Consider the following 20623-nt stretch of genomic DNA (forward strand, 5'->3'; position numbering starts at 1 on the left):
AATTCTCTTCGCTGAACTTTTTGTAAGCAAGCAAAACATAGGCCTAAGACATTAGCATGAAGTTCGAATTCAACTAAAATGAGCCATGCTTCCCATCGGCAATTTTCTCGAACTTTAGCAAAATCTTGCTCAGAATCAATCTTAACACACCTTACTTTGCAGATGGAAACCTAACCACATCAAACGGCGACCCAATTTTGGCTGAGAAACACTGACCGAAGGCGCCACCTTTTAAATCAAACGTTTCTCAAGTTAAACTAAAAAACACATTTTTTCGCGTTCGCTCGTGAACATTATATGTTTTTAGCTACTTGCGTTGCGATGTTATGTGTTATGGCGCAACGGCCCGCGAATTTATTTTCGGCTGGTTTCAGCAGTTGCACCGCTTTAAGTTGTGCGGACCTGTCTTACGATCAATCACTCGATACACTTAAAACATGATTTTTAAAAGAAATTGTGATCAACCAGAGGGCGAAAAAAGTTTTCAGACATTCCAGAAATAAAATGCTGTAAAAAGCAGTACGTATTAAGAAATTTGTTGTAGTGTTATATTTTCTGTCTCACAAATATTATTTCTGTCTCACAAATAAGCATTGCAGCCTTTAGCAGACTGGACTATGCTATTTAGTGACCTGCTGATATCATACCCTTCAAAACAAAGGTGTGAAGATTGCGTGTAAGACTGCAAAGGAAATAGCTTAGATCGCTAACGAGCCTTTGAAATTTATTTACTCACTTGAGCCACGTTAAGTCATGCCGCGAAACTTGTTTATTAACCTTGGAGCCTACACTTTTTCAGGGAAGCATATAAAGAAGCACGCATTGTTAGGAGAAATACATTTGTCAGCAGAGTTCAGTTTGACACTTAGTGGTCATTTGTTGATATTTTTAAAGTGAGCCCATGTGTAAGCTAAAGTCCAGCAGCTCAATCAACTTAAACCAGTCACTAATACCCTGGTGTTGTCAGCGTGTGGTATCCAGATTGCATAAATAGCGGTTCAATGCCATAACCGGGCAACACTACAATGCTTTGTTAGTTAGAACATAATGCTTATTATGTTAGAATAGAAATTGTTCAATTAAAATTGCTGTTTGTAACATTTTTTCGTGAAGTTTTAAGGTACGTTAGTAGCCAAGTAGGTAACCAACTGCTGACAGCGTTTTAAGTCATTAAATACAGTTGAAAGTAAGCAAGTAAAATACAGTTGCATGTTAGTAAAAGTTGACTGACCTTTGAGGTATAAACGGCGCCTGTTTGACTAACACAGTTATTGCCTGGATTAGGACCGGACTATTGCTGACTTTTGACAGAGAACACTCCGGGACTGCTCTATACTGTAGGGTCATTTAAAGTCAAGCGGCTTTTCAACTGTCAATTAAACTAGCCTCCCCGCTGCGCCAAAGAATGAGAAAATTCTCAGCAAAGCATCTCATTCAGTAAAATGCTCGCTTTATTCTCTATTCATAAGCGCGAGCCTTGTCCAACATAATGTACTTAAAAGGACTAGACCAGAATTCTACCCATCATATTTTAATCTACTGTGAAAGTATGTTAGTTGTCAGTGACGTAACCCAACCGTATAGCTTACCTAACTAGCTGCCGCCTATATGTTAATAGAGTCACGCAATTAGATAGTAAGATATTGTGAAGTTTATGCTACCAGAAAAACACTTGAAATCAATAACTGCGATGGTTACAAAACTTTCAAAGTTGATGACGTCATTTTGGTATGACGCAACGTCGAGCAATTTTTATGGTCTAATTTCGTAAATACGGTTTATAGTACAAGTTCGCCTACTAACTTTAATGTTATTCAAGTTATTGATTTGCATGTGATGTTATTGTGCCTCATGACATTATTACTGTGATATTATTTAATTTAAATGAGCCCGGAATCACCACAGCCCGCACCTAAAAGTTTTTTTCCAGGCCGAACAGCGCTCAATGGTTTGAGCACGTAATTAGGGAGTAATCATTTGCTTCTGGAGCGGTGATTGCGCGTTAATTGCGAGACTGTAAATTCGCGAGGCGTCACTTATTTCTGGCGGGTCGACGCCAGCTTTTTTTCCTCGCCGCTGTAGCATTTTCTCGTCTGGCCAGCTCAGTCTCAGAAAGCAAGAGTCTTTGTAAGAAGGTGGACGTTAAAACGCGACTAGTCGAGTTAACACATGGCCATTGCGGTTTGGCATAGTTTACTTAGAAGTTTATCTCTTGGGTGCGTTGGCTCCCTTATCGTTTCTCTCGATAAGCATCTAAATTCTAAACCACATCGATTTGCCTTTTTCAGTGGTTATAGCGCAAGCACTAAGTATCGGAGTTAGAGTTCATTTGCCACAGGATAAGAAGATGTTTTGGTGCTGGTATCCTTTGCGCTAATGCTGAAAAATATTAACTGATTTTTACAGAACTTGTCACAGAAGTTATTGCTGAAAACCTTTCGACTTGCGACTAATTGTATTGGGTTACCCATTTGCCACACGCCACACCGGAGCTCAACTTACTGCTTGTTTCTGTGAATGGTTGTTGTCACTGCTAAAGTTCATTGATCGGTGAACAAAACCCTGCAAAATGTGGCACTTACTTGAAAAGATATCGGAACAGGTAATTAAAAGCTTTCGTTTTTACCAAACACTACTAATGGGGTGTAGTAGACGCCTTTGTGAAATTTGATAACTTCTAGTTACCAGCGTTCAATTACTCAGTAGCCCTAAAGTCCAATTGGAATTAGTTGGTGATGGTTTATAATGAGTTTTGAAGCTCATTAAAAGTCATGTATTTAGAAGAATTTGGCGAACAGCTTGCTCAACAGGTTAAAACATCGATTTTTAGACCTTGAGTAACAATTACATTACATAAATGTTTAGAGGAAATCAGGTTTTAAAGCAATTGCCCTTTTCAGGTTACAAGGTACGCCACTTTCCTGGGACAGCTCTGGTACATTTTGGTATTCGTCTTTCGTCTTATCGTTGTGGTAACCATCGGCGGTGCAGGTAATTTTGTTATTTTATTTGCCGCTATGTTTTGATAAACTTTTTGGGCAAACCTATCCCTTGTACCAGCGTCTAGAAATGATTTTCTACCAGACATGCAGAAAAATGGCACAAGACTGCTCTTTTTAGGAGTTTTGGAAATCGTTAATAAATGTAACACAAAAACTTATGAATGTACTTTACCAAGTGTTCAATTTTGTTGAATTTCTACCGCAAACCTATTTTCTCAGTTTTGTGTTTTTTGTAACCTACAGAAAAGTCGTAAAATCACGCCAAAGACAATTTGAAATGCTACACCTAAGTATCGCGCGTGTGTGGCCTATATTCCAGTCGATTTGCTATCTGGCCAGGCGTGTAAATTACGTTGCGACGGTGTGTCTTTTTCGGCTTATATTTTGTCCGGGAAGTCGATCACGTCAATTTGCAGCCGAAAAAACGCCGCCGCCCGCGCGTGCGTCTGATCTCCTGCCGAAGCGGCAAATTGCTGCTTTGCGAAATGTGCGCCTGCCTAAACTCCTGTGGGAAATCCTTGAAAGCGCGCATTCCACAACGTTTTCGTTTAGCTTTATTACGAGCTACACATTTGTGCGATTTTAACTGACAAAAGAGGAACACAAGTTTCGAGGCATTTTATTCGCCCGTGAAGCGTTATTTCGAAAACTTCTTAGTTTCATGATAAACATTGTCTATTGACTATTGGCAAATTTATGAGGGATTTAAATTGAAATTTGGCACACTATGCACGGATCTGTAATGTACCTTGATAATATATTGCAAAGCCAAAAAGGTCGAGTAGATCGACATCATCTTCAGGTAATGTGCTTAATTGAAATTGTTTTGTGAGTTGGGCTTGTTCACTGTTTAGTCATACCTAAGAGCGTTTTACTTGACAAATACCCCTATTCACACTTTTGTGAAAGCGCACACCCTTTACTTCTCAGTCGATCTTAAAAATTGCCATTCATTGTCGCTTGGAAATCTTTCCCATTCAGAGGTTCCCCAATTCCTGTTTAAACAAGATCCCTGATAGCGAGGCATTGCGGCGTGTCCGACGAGAGTTTGGATTGTCCGAAACTGGGTCAGTCACGCCCCGCGTCTAGCACATACGCCCTTTTCATCATTCCATTAATACAACAGATTGCCTCACCCCTGGTCCATTTCGTACCGACCACTCTGGGATTTGAACGATAACAGTTCTTTTTGCCATATCGGTTTCCGGCATATTGCTTGATGCCCTGCCAGTTTGAAAGTCGAGGGCCCTCTATGAGAATACAAAGATCGAATTCGGGTCGTAGGCCGGGGTCAATCGTCCACCACTTATGTAAACAACCACCTTATATGCGATCGACTAATCTAAAGCGTTTGACAGACGTTGTCGGTTCGGTTATGACGTCGAGGTTTAACATTACAAAAAACAAACTCTCTCGGCATTTGTAATGAAAAATGATAGTTTAATCACGGCCTCCCATTTTAAATTTCCCCGATTTCCAATACGAATAAATAAATTGTTATTTGTGTAGTTTTGTAACAAATCATTCAAAAAGTCCAAAAATGGTTATTTAAATAGCTGTTTATGTTTATTGATAGGCAACAGTTTAGTAACTGAATTTGTTTATTAAACAAACTCATTCGCGTCGTGTTAATTCCGGTCATTCAAGCACACCCCACAGCATTGAATTCTCGCCACTGTTGCCTTGTTGCTTCCGACACGGTTCGATTCCACCTGTATTTATTTGGGGCAGCGATGTCGCCCGTGTCTTCACAACAAGCGATTTGCCTATTTTCGCTACAAGCGCGATACGAACAACGAACAGCTCGAACTGCCATGTTAACTTACGGGCGATAAAACCGCGAAATCGTCACCGTAAATTCGGGCAGTTTTCTCCCTGGCTTTTTTGGATTTTCGCTAGAACCCGAAAGCCGCGACGCGAGCTAAGCCGATTAATTCTGGCGTCTGCGGGCAATGTGTTTTTAATTTTCGCCGTTTCCAAAACACGGCAAAGGATCGTCGTCATATTAATCCCAACATTTGTTAATGTTGTGCACTCCGTCCGAACATGGCCCTCACACTAATACTCTCGCCGTTGCGTATTTCAACGACGCCAATATTATTACAACGAAAGCATTTTTCACGTATTCTTCCACTTCGTTAAAAGTCAAATACTTTATTGAGTGTTAAACCTAACGAATGCTGTAAGTTGGCAGTAACTTGTGCTGATTATGCGCGAAAAACGATGCATTGGCGGAATGATCTGATCAATCAAACTAAAGTTTTCCACAATACCCTGTGAGGACATTTTTAAAATGAAGTATTTTCTTCTGGAGGCAAATACGCAAGCTCGGCAAAAACACAGTCCTAGCTTACAAAATGCCAAGTTAGAAACTGACTAAGCTTTTAATTCCAGTCACAGTGTGTATTCAAAACCTAAGTCATATAGTTTATGCAAACGTAATTCAGTGCTGTATACTAGGCCTAAGAATGTGAGAGTTTTAAATATGTCTTGACGTTAAATCGTGCTCTTCGCAGTGTTTGTCTGGTGTTTAAAACCAAACTTCTCCGGTATTTCCGCCCTTCCGAGAATAATGGGGCCAGTCCTCGAATCCGCTTGTCAAGCGGTCTTGTAATTCCGTCGTCGCAGATTTAGCAAGTGCTGGGTAACAACGCGTGGTAGCTGCTCACATCGCTAGCTAGCCAACCACCACTCCCGGCGTCCTTCTGTATCCATGCGACGAGAGTTTTCTAGAAAGTTCTGAGAAGTGGTGCTTCAGATCGCGTTGTCCTCTAGCAAATCGAGGCCCGACTTGCGTAAGGCGTCAACAACCCCCAAGTCGCACTTTCTAGCCCATTGGCGCTCTCCATTCGCTTACCGAAAAGCGATACAGGGGACTGTAGCGCGAATCTTGCATTGCGCAACATCGCCACTCCTGAAAATGTGTAAAAAGCAAAGCAAAACGAACATTGTTGTCCTACGTTCTGTATAAAAGCTCTTTCAACACAACACATTTAAAATCAAAAGTTAGCGCCCCATATAAGTCCATTTGCCCTTATATCCGCTTTACCGTCACCGTCACGGGTAAAGTAGGCTTTCCAACGTTTTTGCGCCTCTAAGTTTTGAGTCACCGCCGCCTTTCAGTGTGGCCAGAAAGTTGTTTTACCTAGCATCGTCCACTGTGACGTATGTTTTTCCATTGAGCACTCGAGCTTTCAAAAGTGTACCACGCCATAACAAAACACGACTCAGCTGGTGGACATTTGGCGAAACGGGATATTTTCTCTTAATGCATAAATCGAGCTTTAAAAAAATTAAGTTCTCTTTTGCGTTTTGTGGTTTACAAACAGCTCCGGTTATATTCTACTCTATTAAGAACTCCAACTTGTAAAGCTTGTCATTGGCCAAATATGTCTACCAGTGAGCGTTGATTCAGATTTGTGAGACGTGTGTGACCTTTTAAACTTCAACGGCTTTCTAAAAAGCGCCACCCCCTCTCAATCCGCCAAACCCCCGCGCAGTCGGACAGATGTATACCACTGCGTCACTATTTCGCGAACGTCCTCGACTGTTCTTGTATAGCGGCCGCGCAAATCGCATTACAGGCTCGTACACGGCCACTCTGCGCGATTTACCCAAAGGGCAAAACAACACGTCTTCCCGGTCGGACGCAACTCGCAAATTGCCCGTTTATTGTACGTGTGTGTGTGTATTGCCCGGTATTTACTCCCCGGTATTTACTCCCCTGTGACACTGCACAGACCCAGGGCCGCGTGCCTGCTACAACTTTAACGACGAAACTGTGCAAAATTTGAGGCCGTTTGGTTTTTGTCCAAACGCGTGCTTAAAGTTGAAATATTAAATTTTTCATGGCGTGCGGATTTTAAACGTGCTTCGTAAAAAAACGTCGTTTTGTTTGTAGTTGAGTGCCTGATGCGTTGCAAAGGCAGTCAGTTGGTTCAGCTGTTTAGCGGCGCAAATACGTCGCGGAACATACTGAAAATACAAAAGGTAACCACAGTTCAAAGGGAACCTTTCTTCAGAAGATTAGGCGCGTTACTCTACTATTAAGTCTCGTCATTTTGCAAAACAGCTTCGATTTGTGTGAATAGATCGCCGAAAAAAAAACACTCATTCGCGTGTAACCCGGTGTCAAGCCCCGTGTCACTTTCGAAAATGTTTACGCCGACCTGATCTGGCCTGGGATGAAATCCGCGCCCAAGTGGAGTCGATTTATGTTGCCGTCGCCTAGCGCAGTCCCGACGTTTGCATGTAGCAATTACAATCGCCCATCCTACTTGACCCGACTCAAATCGAGAAGTTGACCCGGTACGCTTGGCAAAAAACAAACGCTCCGGCGTCGTATTCGAGGTGACATACTCGAACTTATTTTCCGTTTTTGCCTTGCAGTGTACGGAGACGAACAGTCGGCGTTCAAGTGCTCCACGGACGTGGTGGGATGTCAGCACATATGCTACAACGAGTTCGCCAAGGTGTCCCACATGAGATTCTGGGCCTTCCAGGTAATTTCGTCATGTGTTGTACAAGAAAGCCCAGGGCCGTTGTCGAGACATCGCCTGTCAATAAACGGGCGGGTATAATACACAGGAATGGGATTTTGAAAAAAGGATAGGCTGTAATCTGGTTGAAGATGCAAACTATATAAGAAAACTGTATGTTCGTAGTCTATTATAACGGCGATACTCGATACATTGCTGGTTTGTAAACGTGAACCCCTGCTAAATTTGTATGAAAAATGTCACAAATCTGTCCGTTTTGGAGAGTTTAAAACCTCCTTTTCCAATTTTGTTGTGAACGCTCTCACCGTTCGCATTCCGTTCTCTTATTAACAAGAGATCAGTGACGCACGCCCGCGATAATAATTACTGCGCTTTTCCAACAAAAGCTGTTATTAACAGTCGCCTCTTAACTCCTCGTCTGGCGTCTTAACCGCATTTAAAATCCGGATTAAACCGGTCAAAACGTGATTTCGCGTCAGGTTTGTTTTCATCGCCAAATCATACTCGCCTCTGCGTCACGCTAAGCGGATTGTCGTTAAACCGGCTGTGGCATTAAATCCAGTTTGTAATAAACACGCCGTCGGAGAGCCTGCCAGTCGTTTAAATTGTTGCCGCTGTGAACGGCGTGGTCGACACAGTGCTGCCTTCGCCGTGTAATTTCCCGACCTTTTGCCGTTTGTACAAAATAAACTGAACGGCTCCCGGAATACTGACCTCACAGGAATATCCCCGGTTCGCTGTAAAGCGGGGCTCAACATAAACTTGGCCTCCGGCTGGTGCGAAATATTTAATCCGTTCGCGCTTGCTTGCAAATTTCCTTGTATTATCGTTTGTCAATTATTATATCAGTAAGCATTTGAACATGGGTTCAATGACTGCTTTGGATCAACAACGCCAACCAATGTGGCAAACAAAGCATTGATGACCCAATTGTATTGAAATTTTAAAAATAAGTTAAAAGTCCCGAAATGAAAAAAGTCATTAACAAAAGAATTTTTCACTTTTAGAAATATTACAGTTACACCAATGTGGGAAACAAAGCATGATGACCAGATGTATTTTAAAATTTAAAAATGTTATGATCTTTATACTGTAATACAACCATTAAAAAATGAATAACAGTTGTTTTCACACTTTTACAAATAATACGGCTTTTGTTAACTGAATCTCAAAATATATTGTCAAAAATATCACGCTCAACAATGCAGAACATTCCGCATAGAAAATCTGCTTTCTGGGTGGTTCCATCTTTATGTTGCATCATGTGTGCTTGTTAACTCAGTAAACCAGTGGTCGCGCTTCACTGGAGTAATTCCGACTCTCACTTGACAACCAGTTATGCATGGCTGGTTGCAATATATGCAGGTTCTCCGTTTTTAATCTATATGCTTTGAAGCAGTGGTTCTCAACCGCCGGTCCGCCGAAATATATGACAAAAATATGTTACATTTTTATATCTCAATTACAAAATGCAAGATGTTGAAGGCTTGTCTATCAAACTTAGAACTTCGTCTTTTCCGTAATTTGTAGCATTGTTACATAAAACGAGTTGATGGTCTACTTTAGACTTTATCATACGTCACAATGCTGCAACCTGAAAGTATTGTGCCCTAATGTTTAAAAGTGGGCTAAAGCTCGTTAAAGTTTTAAAATTTAAGACCAGTTGTATGTAGAAGGTAAGAAGGCTTTTAGTTGTATACTTGTCGAAATTACATTTTGGTTTGATTTTTCAAGGTCTACCGGTCCGCAAATTTGTTTTGAAATTTTACCGGTCCGTAAGCTAAAAAGGTTTAGAACCACTGCTGTGAAGTATAATGACTGGAGGTTGTAGTAAGACGTAATGAGAATATCAAAGTGCATACAGAAGTAGTTATCATTTTGAACGTTTTCGAATAACTCTTTATTCCTTTTTCAACTTTACCTACTTTTGTATGGACTTTGATAATCTTATTACGTAAATATATATGCGTTCGTTGGAACTGTACAGCATTGGGTCTATGTTCATCTTGCTGATTCTTGTATCCTTTGCCAGCTTCTTGCCGTTGCAACGCCCACCGTCTTCTTCCACTTCTACTCCCTGTACGTGTCCGGTGAGATCCAGAAGATCAAGAATGAGGAGGAGCGACTGAGGCAGCTGGAGGAGGGAGAGCATGAGCCCCTGATGGGAGTAAGTCTTTTTTTGATGTATTGTTATGCAAAGCTCACTTCATTATCTGAACTCTTAACCCGCGGTGATTTATTTATTGGAGTAAGTCTTTGTCTCCTGTGTACAACCCTCACCTAGTTATCTCCACCCTTGAACCGCGGTGACCGTTTGTTCCGATTTACTAATTTCACCATAATCACAAAACAAAGTTATTTAAACAATTCGTTTTTCGTTGAAACTTGGATTTAAAAATCATTGCAAAACCAAAATATCCAGTCTCAATTGCTTAACTATAATTGACTGAGTAAAATTAATTACGATTGCTTATTATTTTATTTGTTGCTGTTTTTTCAGAGCGAGCGTGAATTCCGTAAGATGTCGAGGCGCAAGAAGAGCGTCGGACACGTAAAAGTTCGCAAGATCATGTCCGGGAACGAACTCAAAGAGGTGATTACCGAAAACGGTCCTTTGCCCTTATGCCACTGGCAGATTCGACCGAGTTAGGCCGTTTTTTTTTTCTTCCGAAAACCGAAATTTTGCTGTGCGTGACTTTTGTGGCGTTTTCAATGGCTAGAAGAGCCACTTACAGTGCGGCGCCGAAGCCGTATGACGCAAAAAAAGTTTTTGTGTATTTTCTCCTGTATGACGTGCCTGACAGCCAGGTGCGACCCACAATTTTCAGCAACGTGGATTTTTTAATGAATCGAAGAAGCTGCCGTCTGATTGTCGCCCTGTCAAGTGCCACAGTTTTGATGTAGCCCGAAAACACGCGCTGACAGACTAAACGCAGGTTGCCGTTTAAAAATCGGAATGTTAATGTCGTCGTCTCTCGCACTGCGGTTCTCGTTCTTAGTAGGCATAAGGCTCCTGGAAAAGCGGAGAATGCGGTTTCACGGTTGTCTAATTGGAACAGAAATTCGATGTAATTGCCACGAACTCTCGTTTGAAATATTTTCGAAAGGGGCGTGTGTGATATACGCCAATAGATAAAAAGAGCCCGCCCCGTTTATAAAATACAGTTAATAAACCCAATCAAAGGTGGATGTGTTGCTTGTATTCCTTGTATTGTCGGTCATTAACACGAAATTGATAAAAATGTTGTTGAAACAAAAGTAATGTGAACACTGGTCAAACTAGTGTTTAAAGTAGCGAATTCAAATAAATGAAACTTCGTTTTAAAAGCTAAACGGAAACTTCGTTTTTATAACAGTAAACCCATTTATGGCGCCTTTGGTATTTTACAACGTTTGCATACAAATTTGCCTTCAAGCCAAAGTTTTAAAATTTCGATGTAACCGTCGCGCGTGGCGGCGCTTATTTTTACTGTTGCAAGTCGTCACTTAACCACCAGTCTACGCACAACCAGCCATTGTGTGCAAAATCCAACAGGCCTGCGTTCCCGCAAATTTCGCACTAACCCGCCAAGTCTGGTTGGAAGCATGTAGCGCCTGCGTAAATCTGCCAACAACGTTAAGTGGTATACAACCTCGCACACAGCCGAAGTAAGTGGATTAGATTGGCCTTTCCTGCCCCCCGTAACATGATCACCTTTGTACGCTCCAGTTACTGTGTTTGCGCCCCTTTGCCCAAGCGGGTCTGCACGTTTCGCACGTGCCAGCTGGGAACTAGGATCCCTGCAGCGCACGTGTCTGCTTTTAAAGTGGATTGCGCCAGTCTAATCTCATTTGACACAATGTTGTTGCGGGATCTTTGAAGTCCCGATTTTTGGCGAGATGCAGGTGCGACGCATTGCTGGTGTGTGTCAGAGCGTCGGTTGTTGTTTGCGTTCCAGCTCTGCTGTTGTATTTTCTGGCTGTCGTGTCTCTTTCGCGGTAAGTTCTCCTGATTTTCTTTGTAAAATCGTGACTGTTTGCAACAAGTTGCAAAAAGTTATTTGTTGGCTTATCGTGCTAAATCCTTGCCCGCTACGCAACACGACACGGCGATAAGCTAACAGCGTGAAGTCTTTTAATCTACAAAAAAACTTTTACCATTTTTCCCCGTTACTTCAAAGTCTATTATTCGTCAGTAAATTAGGTTAAAGGCCATTTTCCAACCAATCCGCCAACTGTTGCGCTGTTGTCACCAGAACAATAAGGCAAGTTGTGGACTATATTGAAGCTTCGAACCCGTTTCAACCCTAGCTTCTTCCACGCTAATCCCCACCCGCCGTGCTTTAGTTCACGCCCTGAATCTCCCCACGCCAATTTAGGATTTTGTTTTGTTCCATTATTGAATGTGCGCTGTTTGTTCGCAGTCTGAATGCTGATTGAGTGACTTGGCGTATAATGCGATTTCCAATCAGCAAACTTGCTTTTATTATGATCAATGTTCATACAAGAAATTTCTCGTTCGTTGGTCAGAAAGTACCCCCCATCGAGGGATATTTCTTACCAGACATAATAATTGACCTGTGTTGTATTGGATCGGTAGAGGTCGTCTTTTAAACGCGATCAGCCTGCTATCCTGTTGATAAACGTAATATGCATGTTGCTACGAGTTTTGTGATTTAGAGCTTTTCCACCAATTCTCTTCCATCGGCTTCTCTCCTCAGTCCTAAATGAGCCTGCGATCCATTAATATTTTTTCTTGTTTCGCGCAGATTCCTTACACAAACAAGATCCACTACGCCTATTTCGTCAGCATCATTTTTCGACTCGTTGCCGAGGGTGTCTTCATCTACATCGGTTACATCCTTTTCAAGGAAATGGTGAGTGATCGTCCGACCTGGCCGCTGGAATTTATGCTATTCTCAAAAACTGCAGGCCTACACAGTGCGGCTTAAATTAAGATCGGGAGTTTTTTTAGGGTCTTAAAACTTACAGGCCGTGTTTTTGATATTCATTCGAAACTGTAGGTAGGACTTTCTTGTCGGTGTAATCCCTATTAGAGTGGCCCTTTTGACAGGTCCTTAACCAAAATTCAGGTTTTACAACGAAAAAAAAGCTTGCAGTCGAAACACGAGACGCAATGACCAAAGCTTGCGAAAACTGCAGTCCTGCTGTTTTTATACAAGCATCTCTAAATTTGTCTCTTAAATTTAGAATTTTTAAGTTATTGTAGGTTTAACAAGTTCTGCGCCGCGGCAGTTAGGCTACCAAATCTGGTACTTCACAGAATTTAAAAAAAAAAAAAACTCCACAGAATTTAACACAACTTGAATCACCAGGTTCCTCTTGACCCGACGTGCAAGGCTCACCCAGAGAGCGCTCTCTGTTCCAACAACGGACTCTACTTCCTCTGGATGAAGGTGCCCGCCTTCTACAAGTGCACCGGCGATAAGGGTTCGGATGTCTTCCACGCCTGCACCATGCACATCTCACAGGGCGGATACGTTCCTTGCTTCGTCTCGAGACCTTTCGTGAGTTCCGCTTTATTTTCCCCGCTCATTTTTGTTGTGATTTTTAACTAAATTAATTTGAGCCAAGAGTTTCGCTCCTGTGTTGCTGGCTTTGGGAGTCCTGTTGTTTGGCCCGCCAGTTGCATTCTCACTGAAATTATAGCTTTTACCAAGGTTAATTACATGTCATTATTAGTGTCAAACTAGCCTTAGGCTACTAGGCCATACAAAAGCCTGCATAATATAATTTGTTTTTACGTTTCTCGGTAATTATCCGATTTTTGAGTAAATTAAAGAATGTTCCCGTTTTGCAGCCCTGAAATTGTGTTTCAATTTTAAATGCTTTTCTTAAACTTGACCAATCATCAGAACCTTAACGTGCGAATCGGTTCTCCAATGTGACTGTGACAATGTTTTCGCTTAATTAACTTGTTCTTAACTTTCCGGTAATTAGCGAAACATCAATAAATCAAACTAATGTAGAACGCTCAAGTGGCAGCCGTACTTCTAATTTTCAACTCCCAACAAAACTTTTAACAACTGACTTTCTAACATCATACCTCTGATTTAAAAATGTACAACTATTTTCGTTTTCTGGGAAGCCCAAATGTTTTTCGTTTAAATTTTGTGTACAATATAGTGGATTTGTTTTCTTTATTTATATTATCTTTTGATTGTCTATTTAAAAATCAGTCGATTTGATTTTAATGCAAAAATAAGGTTTTTAGTTTTAAAGTTACACCAAACGGCATAACTTCCTGTCGGGGTGCCGCAAATCTATTTCTCATTTTTAGGGGTACCGTGGGCCATAAAAGGTTAAAAATCACTGGGTTAATGCATGGTGTGGTATTTGACTTCACAGGAGAAAACCGTCTTCCTGTGCTACATGAGCATGCTCAGTGGGATTTGCTTCCTCCTTTCAGCCCTGGAACTGGTCGTGGTCATCATGCGACGATTCTACAAGAACCGACCGAACAAACACAGGTGAGTTGACGTTGTGACGTCATCACGAAATTCGACTCGAAAGGCTATAGTTTCTCCTGTGGCAAGTAAATCCTTGTAACGTTTATTGACAAGCATATATGCTTGAATAGATTGAAGCCTTCTTGACCCTTGGGACTTTTACACTAATCGTTAAGCATTTAAACCAAAAGACGAATGAACTAAAAAGCGTTTTGTTATCAAATTTAACTAATTAGCGTGGCAAAACAAACGCTGAACGATTTTTTCTTACCCCCAATAACTTTTCAAAAATTATTTAGTCTTATAGTAAAGTTTTAAAAAGTCCCAAAGTCTCCGTGGTTTTCAAATTACGTCATGTCTTTCGAGGTAAACGGCGTCTCTGTTACGTTTCAGCTTTGCGACTAAATAAACCCGAAATTTTAGCTCACGTTCGTCTTTTCGCCGCTTATCCTGTAACCTTCGAATATAAAACGTCATTTTGGTGAATTGTCGACGGGGTCGCGTACTTGCCCTTCAAGAGCGCCTGCTGCCCTTGAAAACGGCCACGGCCAGAGCAATTTCGAGTAAATTCAACTGATGGACGATATAATTTGTTGGCGAATTTCCTCGTTTCATGCCCCCAGGGCATACGAATCTCGCCCGTCTCGCCATTATGTCGTTGTTTAAACGCTGACGCGCCTTTGCGGTTGCATAAAGTAAGCTGGCAACGACTTCCAAATCGTGTATGTCATTTAAACCCGAATTAATTGTGTTTGTGCTGACATTTAGGAAAACAAACAAAAGCCTTGTTTTCGCGCACTGGATTAATCCAGCATAAGCAGCGCGCTTTTTGTATCTTGTCCTCTATAGTTGGCTGCCGAACTCCATTACTTGCCGCCCTTGTTGCTCAGTAGCGCGTTTTTAATCGGGTGTCGCGATCTCGGTATTCAGTGTTTTTTATTTGTTTTCTTTCTTGGCGGAAAAATATAGATAAGATTTTAATCACAAAAGAGTATAATTTCGGCCGTTACTATTGATATAAAAACGATGCCTAAGTAAAACGCTACGCAAAATAAAAATCGACTATAGGTTAATTTAAGAACCCGTTTTTTACACGACTTCATACGTTTTCTATCTTTGGTTTAGTGTTTACGCCATGATGGTCGCTATACAACAAAAAACACATTTACTGTGAAAATTAAATTTCTACCAGAAGTATATCGAATCGAAATTGTTTTTATCAAAAAAGTCACCTTACAGATGACAAAATTCGTATAAATCGCGTTGTTAGAAGTGTTTACTCGAAAAAAATAAATACTTCGGATCGAAGAATATTCAAAATCGTCATCAATTTTTTTAACTCAAGAAATTTAGCCAATCATGACGTCATAAAATATTAAAAAGGTTATCGGCGAGTATATAGGGCGCGACACTCGTTATTGCTCTGCCTATGCCTTGTCTGGTATGAATGATTACAGGTGCTGAAAGATAACAACTGAGTTGTGCGTTGTCCTACCTCCCGAAACTTAAAAAATATACTTTTGGAAGTAAAATAAAAAACGTCATGAATTTTTTTAACTAAAGAAATTTAATCGATGGTGACGTCATAAAACATTAAAACGGTTATCGGCAAATTAAGGCGCGTCGCTCGTTATTCTTCAGCCTACAGTCTTGTATGATAACTAAATTTCCTATTTCTGCTAGTCTTAACCCCCTCCCGAAACTTTTCCAGGCACTTGTTCCGCGGAAACTCGCACCGTCATCCCCAGCACCAGCGCAACGGATCGGTCTTCTACGGCCCCACACCCACCGCCCCCAAGTACCTGGAGGATGACCCGGGAAACTTGGGCTTTTACCCCAGCCTCGCCGTCCCTGTTCGTATCGCCACTAGTGAGTATGTGACCCACAGCAGTTGCCTGTTGTCTGTCTTGTGTCTTAAGTCTTCTACTACCCCTGTGGTCGTCGCGACAGCTTCGTCCGCTTTGTTCTTTTTGCCAGCAAAGGTCGCGGCCTTCTAAGCAGATTTGGCAGAAGTGGGACGCGCCCGCTTTTCAGGGACCTGTGGTTATGTTGTTCGGCAATCTGGTGTCTTGCTGTGTTTGCCTTTCAATCGGTAGCTTTTTATGCGCGCCTTATTTGACTACCTCACAAAGGTGATTCGGAAACTACGTTGCAATCGATTTAAGACTTTTGATTTGCATGTTGTAACTACAAACCTAACGTAACTGCAATATTTAAAAAGGTGTTTAAGCAAAACATTTATCATGTTCATTCGGTCAAATGGGGGAGTTTTCATGATATTATTTTCGCCTTACCGAATTTATTAAAATGAAGAAAAAGTTTCATTTTTTTTGCATGCAAATATTATAACCTATTTTGTGTAAATAAGCATGGACGTTGGTGAAAGCGACGTATTGTGTTTTAACAGGGAGTTTTCATCGCTTTATCCAGCCACTTATGTGGCGCGACTCGCTTACTTATATGGTTAAACCTCGCACAGCAGAGATCTGGTTTTCCAAACCTCCCACCCGAATCGTCGAAGACAACTTAAAATATTGCCGTCGCGTTTTCGCATTTGCTTGAAATCGAAGAAAAAGCTCTCAAATCCACTCCCGAAATCCGAAACGTGTTATCCGAGCTTTCTTTGCGACCCGCGAGCGAATCAAAAGATCGGCGAGATCTGCTTGAGGAATGGCAAATTGCAGTTGCGCGTCATATACTTTAAACTTTCGAGCGACATTCCATGCTCGATAATTGGCCCCGCGATATCGCCAGGCGATACTTTAACGACCATGCTGCGGCCCTTTTTAGGGTTCGGCGGGACACGAGATAGCAAATCTTCCGACGAGTGTTTTGTCGGATGTCTGCGAAACGCGTCGAACTTGCGACACAGATGTACAACACGTACGTAAATGTCGCCTTTGTGAGATTGCGATCGAAAGGCGGCAGTGGGTCGGGGTAGTTGTCATTGCACGAAAACGCATAACAAAAGTTTGTTTGTTTTGATCTATCGTTGCTCAAACTAGAATATCAGAAAAAAGTGCATTAAACACTTACGAACTTTGACCATTGCGCGCCTTCAGTATTTATTAAGGTAGTTTTTTTTGTGAAAAAATACGATACCAGTGGCCTTTCTGAAGTACACACATGAACTCAATTAGGGCGAAATAAAATTCTGTCATTTTTCACACACAAACATTAGTTGCTTACGAATACCCTCGCAAGTCGTGAGCTTATCGTAGAAATTCAAATCGAGTCTTCTGCGCGTCCATTTTGGTTGTTGGTCGTGGCCCTAATGAAAAAAAAACAGGGGAGAAACACCCTTCGTTTCGTATCGTCCACCGCCGTCCTCCGGCCTGTTTATCGGAAGAAGACCAGAAAGCTCTTATCTCGAACGAGATGATGCTCTCTCCTGATACCGGTGGCGATTCATATCCTTATCGTTCACGCGCTGCGCCCTTTGATCTTTCTCATCTAACGCCGTCGCCCGTTATTGCTGAAGCTTGTTGCTTCTTCGACTGTTTACAGCTCGGTTGACAAGCGGCCTCGTTTTGCTAAAGCGCCCCTTAAAAGCGAATGACGTCTATCGCACCTGCATCTTTGCGATGAAGCCGGAGTGAGATCTGCTACTCACGTATCCCATCTAATTTTTTAACTAAATCACGGCATACAACCCTCTATTGTGTGCCAGCGCATAACACCAGTTTAATAGGTTTGATATTTTGCACGCCAAAAGCAAACTCTTTTATAAGTAGCTCGCATGTACGGAGGTGATGGCTTTTACTACTAGCTTGCTTTTATAACTGCTTTACAACAACTTACTTTCAACGCAGCTGTGATGTTTTCATGTATGTGGCAAATCGGCAATTTAATATATACCATCTATAAAATTTATTAATACCAGTAAATACAAATTGATTAGCATATCCACCGCTTTACTGTGAAAACAAACTTTTCCTGAAAAAATAATTAGAATCAACGCCAAATGGGGGCATAGTGTTCAAATCCTTTTTTAAACTTCGTTTTTCGGTTAAAGTCTTTTCCTAAACAGTTCGTAAGCTATTAATTCCAGTATATAGGCTTTCTTTATCTCACCCTAGCTTTTTGATTAATACGACCCCAAGCTTTAACGATTATCTTCTTCCCCCCCAGAGTACCCGCACATGACAAACATGAACAACCACCACCAGGAAAAGAAGGTGCAGATAAATGACGAGGAGCGCGACAGCGACCATAACGAGAAGGAGAATATGTCCGAAACCGCCTCTGTAAAAAGCTACGTCTAAACATATTCCCCCTTGAATTTCGAAACAACTCTCTCAAGCCAACACTACGAAACCCACTTTTTCATGTTTTTTTTCGACCGGCATCATTGTGTTGCCCTGCTCTCTATTGCTTGTCTGGTGCAATTTTTTTAAATCTCGGTAATACTTGCTGCTGCATTCCCCAATTTACACCCCACCCCACCCCACATGAGTTACCACCATTAGGCACCAAATTTGATGTTTTCTGTTTTTTTCTGTCTTTTGAAACCTTATTCTGCCTTTCTAAAACCTTAGCGTGCCCGCTGCAAGTTATACCCCCCCGGTCCTCGCGAACCACCCCTCTGTTGACTCTACGAGGCAATTGGGCTTTAAACCACATTTTGCCTTAATTATTCCAAATATTTGTCAATGCGCCATATAAACTAAAAGTGCCTGTAGTTTTGTAGCACATCACAGTTTACTGCTTCCCTGCACCAGCCTTTTTTAAGATTTATTATCTTTTGTGATTATTTTATTAGTGTGTTTTAGTTGGTTGTTGATCGTTCTTAGTTTTCGATGACTACCAGCATTTTGAAATTTTACCCTTCCTACAGCATTTAAGTGGTTTAAATTATGGCTGCTTAATCATAAGCACAGTATTATGTATTGACTTGCTGGGTAATGTTCTGCAATTTGAAAAGTATTTCGTCGTACTATGTATGCCACACACTGACTACTAATCAACGTACTGGGTTGGTTAGGCAGATAGTGTACCGCTGCTCTGGGAAATTTTGACTGCAATTAACCCCGTTTTGTGCTTTTTAATCGTAGGTAATTCGTGCTAATGTAACAATTTAAATACTTCTTTTAATAATTGAATAACGTTTTAATACTTAGTACGTCAAAAGCCGCTACATTTTCAGATGTTGGACTGTCGCCTTATTTGAATGTCTCACGGGTTGAATCAAGTTAATTTCAGTGTTTTTTCACTTTTCATTGTTGAAAGCTGCTACAAAGCACATTGAATCATACTTTTCACGACTTAAACCTATTCATTCCATTCAGTCTAGCGCCACTGTTAAAACGGCAGAACTGTGATACGCGGGCTCTGTAAGAGCCATAACCTGTAAATAACCCAATGCTTTTAGCATATAATCACTCGAATAGTGGTGCGCAAGACTGCCTAGGCGCAATGCAGTTAAGACAAGATAAAAAGGCCCCGTTTAAATTCTACGTATTTTTGTTACTGCTGCATTTTGGTTACTGGATTAATTCGTTGATCTCAGCCTTTCACCATTTTTCCTGATTGGTTTGCTATATATTTTTTTTCAGCTGCTTAAAAAGATGCCATCGCGTTGTGTCCCAGTTGCTTTTGTTGTGTTCTGCTTGTTGCAAGCTTTACTTTGTACCAATATACGTTATTTGTGATTAAGTGCCCCCTTTCGGTGCATTTGCTATACCTGATGAACTTAACATGGCCTTTTTCGTGTATACGTTATTATTCCAATTCCATGACACGTTTCTCCCCTGCTTTGTGTTTGCGTTAATGAATTTACTTTAACGTGTGCTAGAAATTTTCTTAAGCAAGTAATTGCATCGGTTTTCATCAAGATTTTTTTCAGTTCGCGGCCTCGCAATTTGTTCTTGTTTTGCGTAACCTGTAAATAAAGTGCTTCCGTTTCTAATCGTTTTCACTAAAGTACAAATGAGAATCGCAATTACCCCGGTACCAAACGACCATTATGTTTATTAAAAGCAAAAAACTATCGGCTGATGTACGAAAAAGTTATATGAAAAACATTAAGTATCTTTCCTCCTACTCAAACAAGGGTAGGTTTAAGATTCGTTTTAGCGATGAACGCTTGCTGCTTGTCAAACTATGTTCTTTAATTTCGTGCTTTTTTATTTTACCGGAACCTAAAATACAGCGTTTTCAGCAAGCCTTTAAAATATTTTTGGGGAGTTCTAGCATTACCTATATTAGCTAATTTGTTTCTAGGTTATTCACTTCATTTATAACAAAACATTCTAGAAACCACAAAGAAGGGAAAAATAATATCCAAATCACTAAAGTATAGTCACCACCAATTGCTATTGACGGGTCATTCAGGAATGTTTAATACTTTTTCATTTATTATCTGGTAACTTGCACGATAATAACCGATGTGCGATCCGATACCAAGTGAAGTGCTATGGTCAATTGAGCACTATTGGTAAAAGTGACTTGACTCAAAGCTGGCTTTGCACTTAAGAAGACTTAGCTTTGGCAGTTGATGAATTAGAGTAAGACTAGACTTGGTATTTTTGCAAATGACTTGGGATTTTAGTAATTTCAAAATGGTCTGTTTGCAACACTGAAAAATTACAGTGTGAAGGTAATGATTTTAAGGTTATAAAGAACCCACTCTGAGGTGTCATTTTTAAAGCCCAAGGGTGCCGAGAGATATTTG

General features: G+C 41.1%; 1 protein-coding gene across 3 annotated transcripts; it reads left to right on the top strand.

The window, feature by feature from the left end:
- The first annotated feature begins 2337 nt into the window (after window positions 1–2337).
- On the top strand, window positions 2338–20125 carry LOC146138306 (gap junction beta-2 protein-like). Of its 3 annotated transcripts, XM_083394870.1 has the most exons (12): window positions 2338–2602; window positions 2901–2991; window positions 7392–7504; window positions 9534–9668; window positions 10002–10094; window positions 12250–12357; window positions 12817–13008; window positions 13850–13971; window positions 15662–15819; window positions 17240–17260; window positions 17763–17764; window positions 18120–20125. In XM_083394870.1, exons 1-12 carry the CDS (start codon window positions 2570–2572, stop codon window positions 18213–18215), a joined length of 1164 nt encoding a protein of 387 aa, XP_083250996.1. In that variant the 5' UTR covers window positions 2338–2569; the 3' UTR covers window positions 18216–20125. The 3 variants fall into 3 exon arrangements, with proteins under 3 accessions (XP_083250996.1, XP_083250995.1, XP_083250994.1); XM_083394869.1 differs by lacking the exons at window positions 17240–17260; window positions 17763–17764 and having other exon boundaries at window positions 15662–15823; window positions 18082–20125; XM_083394868.1 differs by lacking the exons at window positions 17240–17260; window positions 17763–17764 and having other exon boundaries at window positions 18082–20125.
- The last annotated feature ends 498 nt before the right edge of the window (window positions 20126–20623 follow it).

Source organism: Ascidiella aspersa, chromosome 7 (assembly GCF_963924565.1).
Source record: "Ascidiella aspersa chromosome 7, kaAscAspe10.2, whole genome shotgun sequence".
NCBI lineage: Eukaryota > Metazoa > Chordata > Ascidiacea > Phlebobranchia > Ascidiidae > Ascidiella > Ascidiella aspersa.

Bases quoted from the DNA above. Each gene is read 5' to 3' on its own strand.
- LOC146138306 (XM_083394868.1), top strand. From the start codon at position 2,570: ATGTGGCACTTACTTGAAAAGATATCGGAACAG. The intron at 2,992-7,391 runs GTAATTTTGTTA...TTTGCCTTGCAG, and splicing joins GGTAACCATCGGCGGTGCAG to TGTACGGAGACGAACAGTCG. The intron at 13,972-15,661 runs GTGAGTTGACGT...AAACTTTTCCAG, and splicing joins AACCGACCGAACAAACACAG to GCACTTGTTCCGCGGAAACT.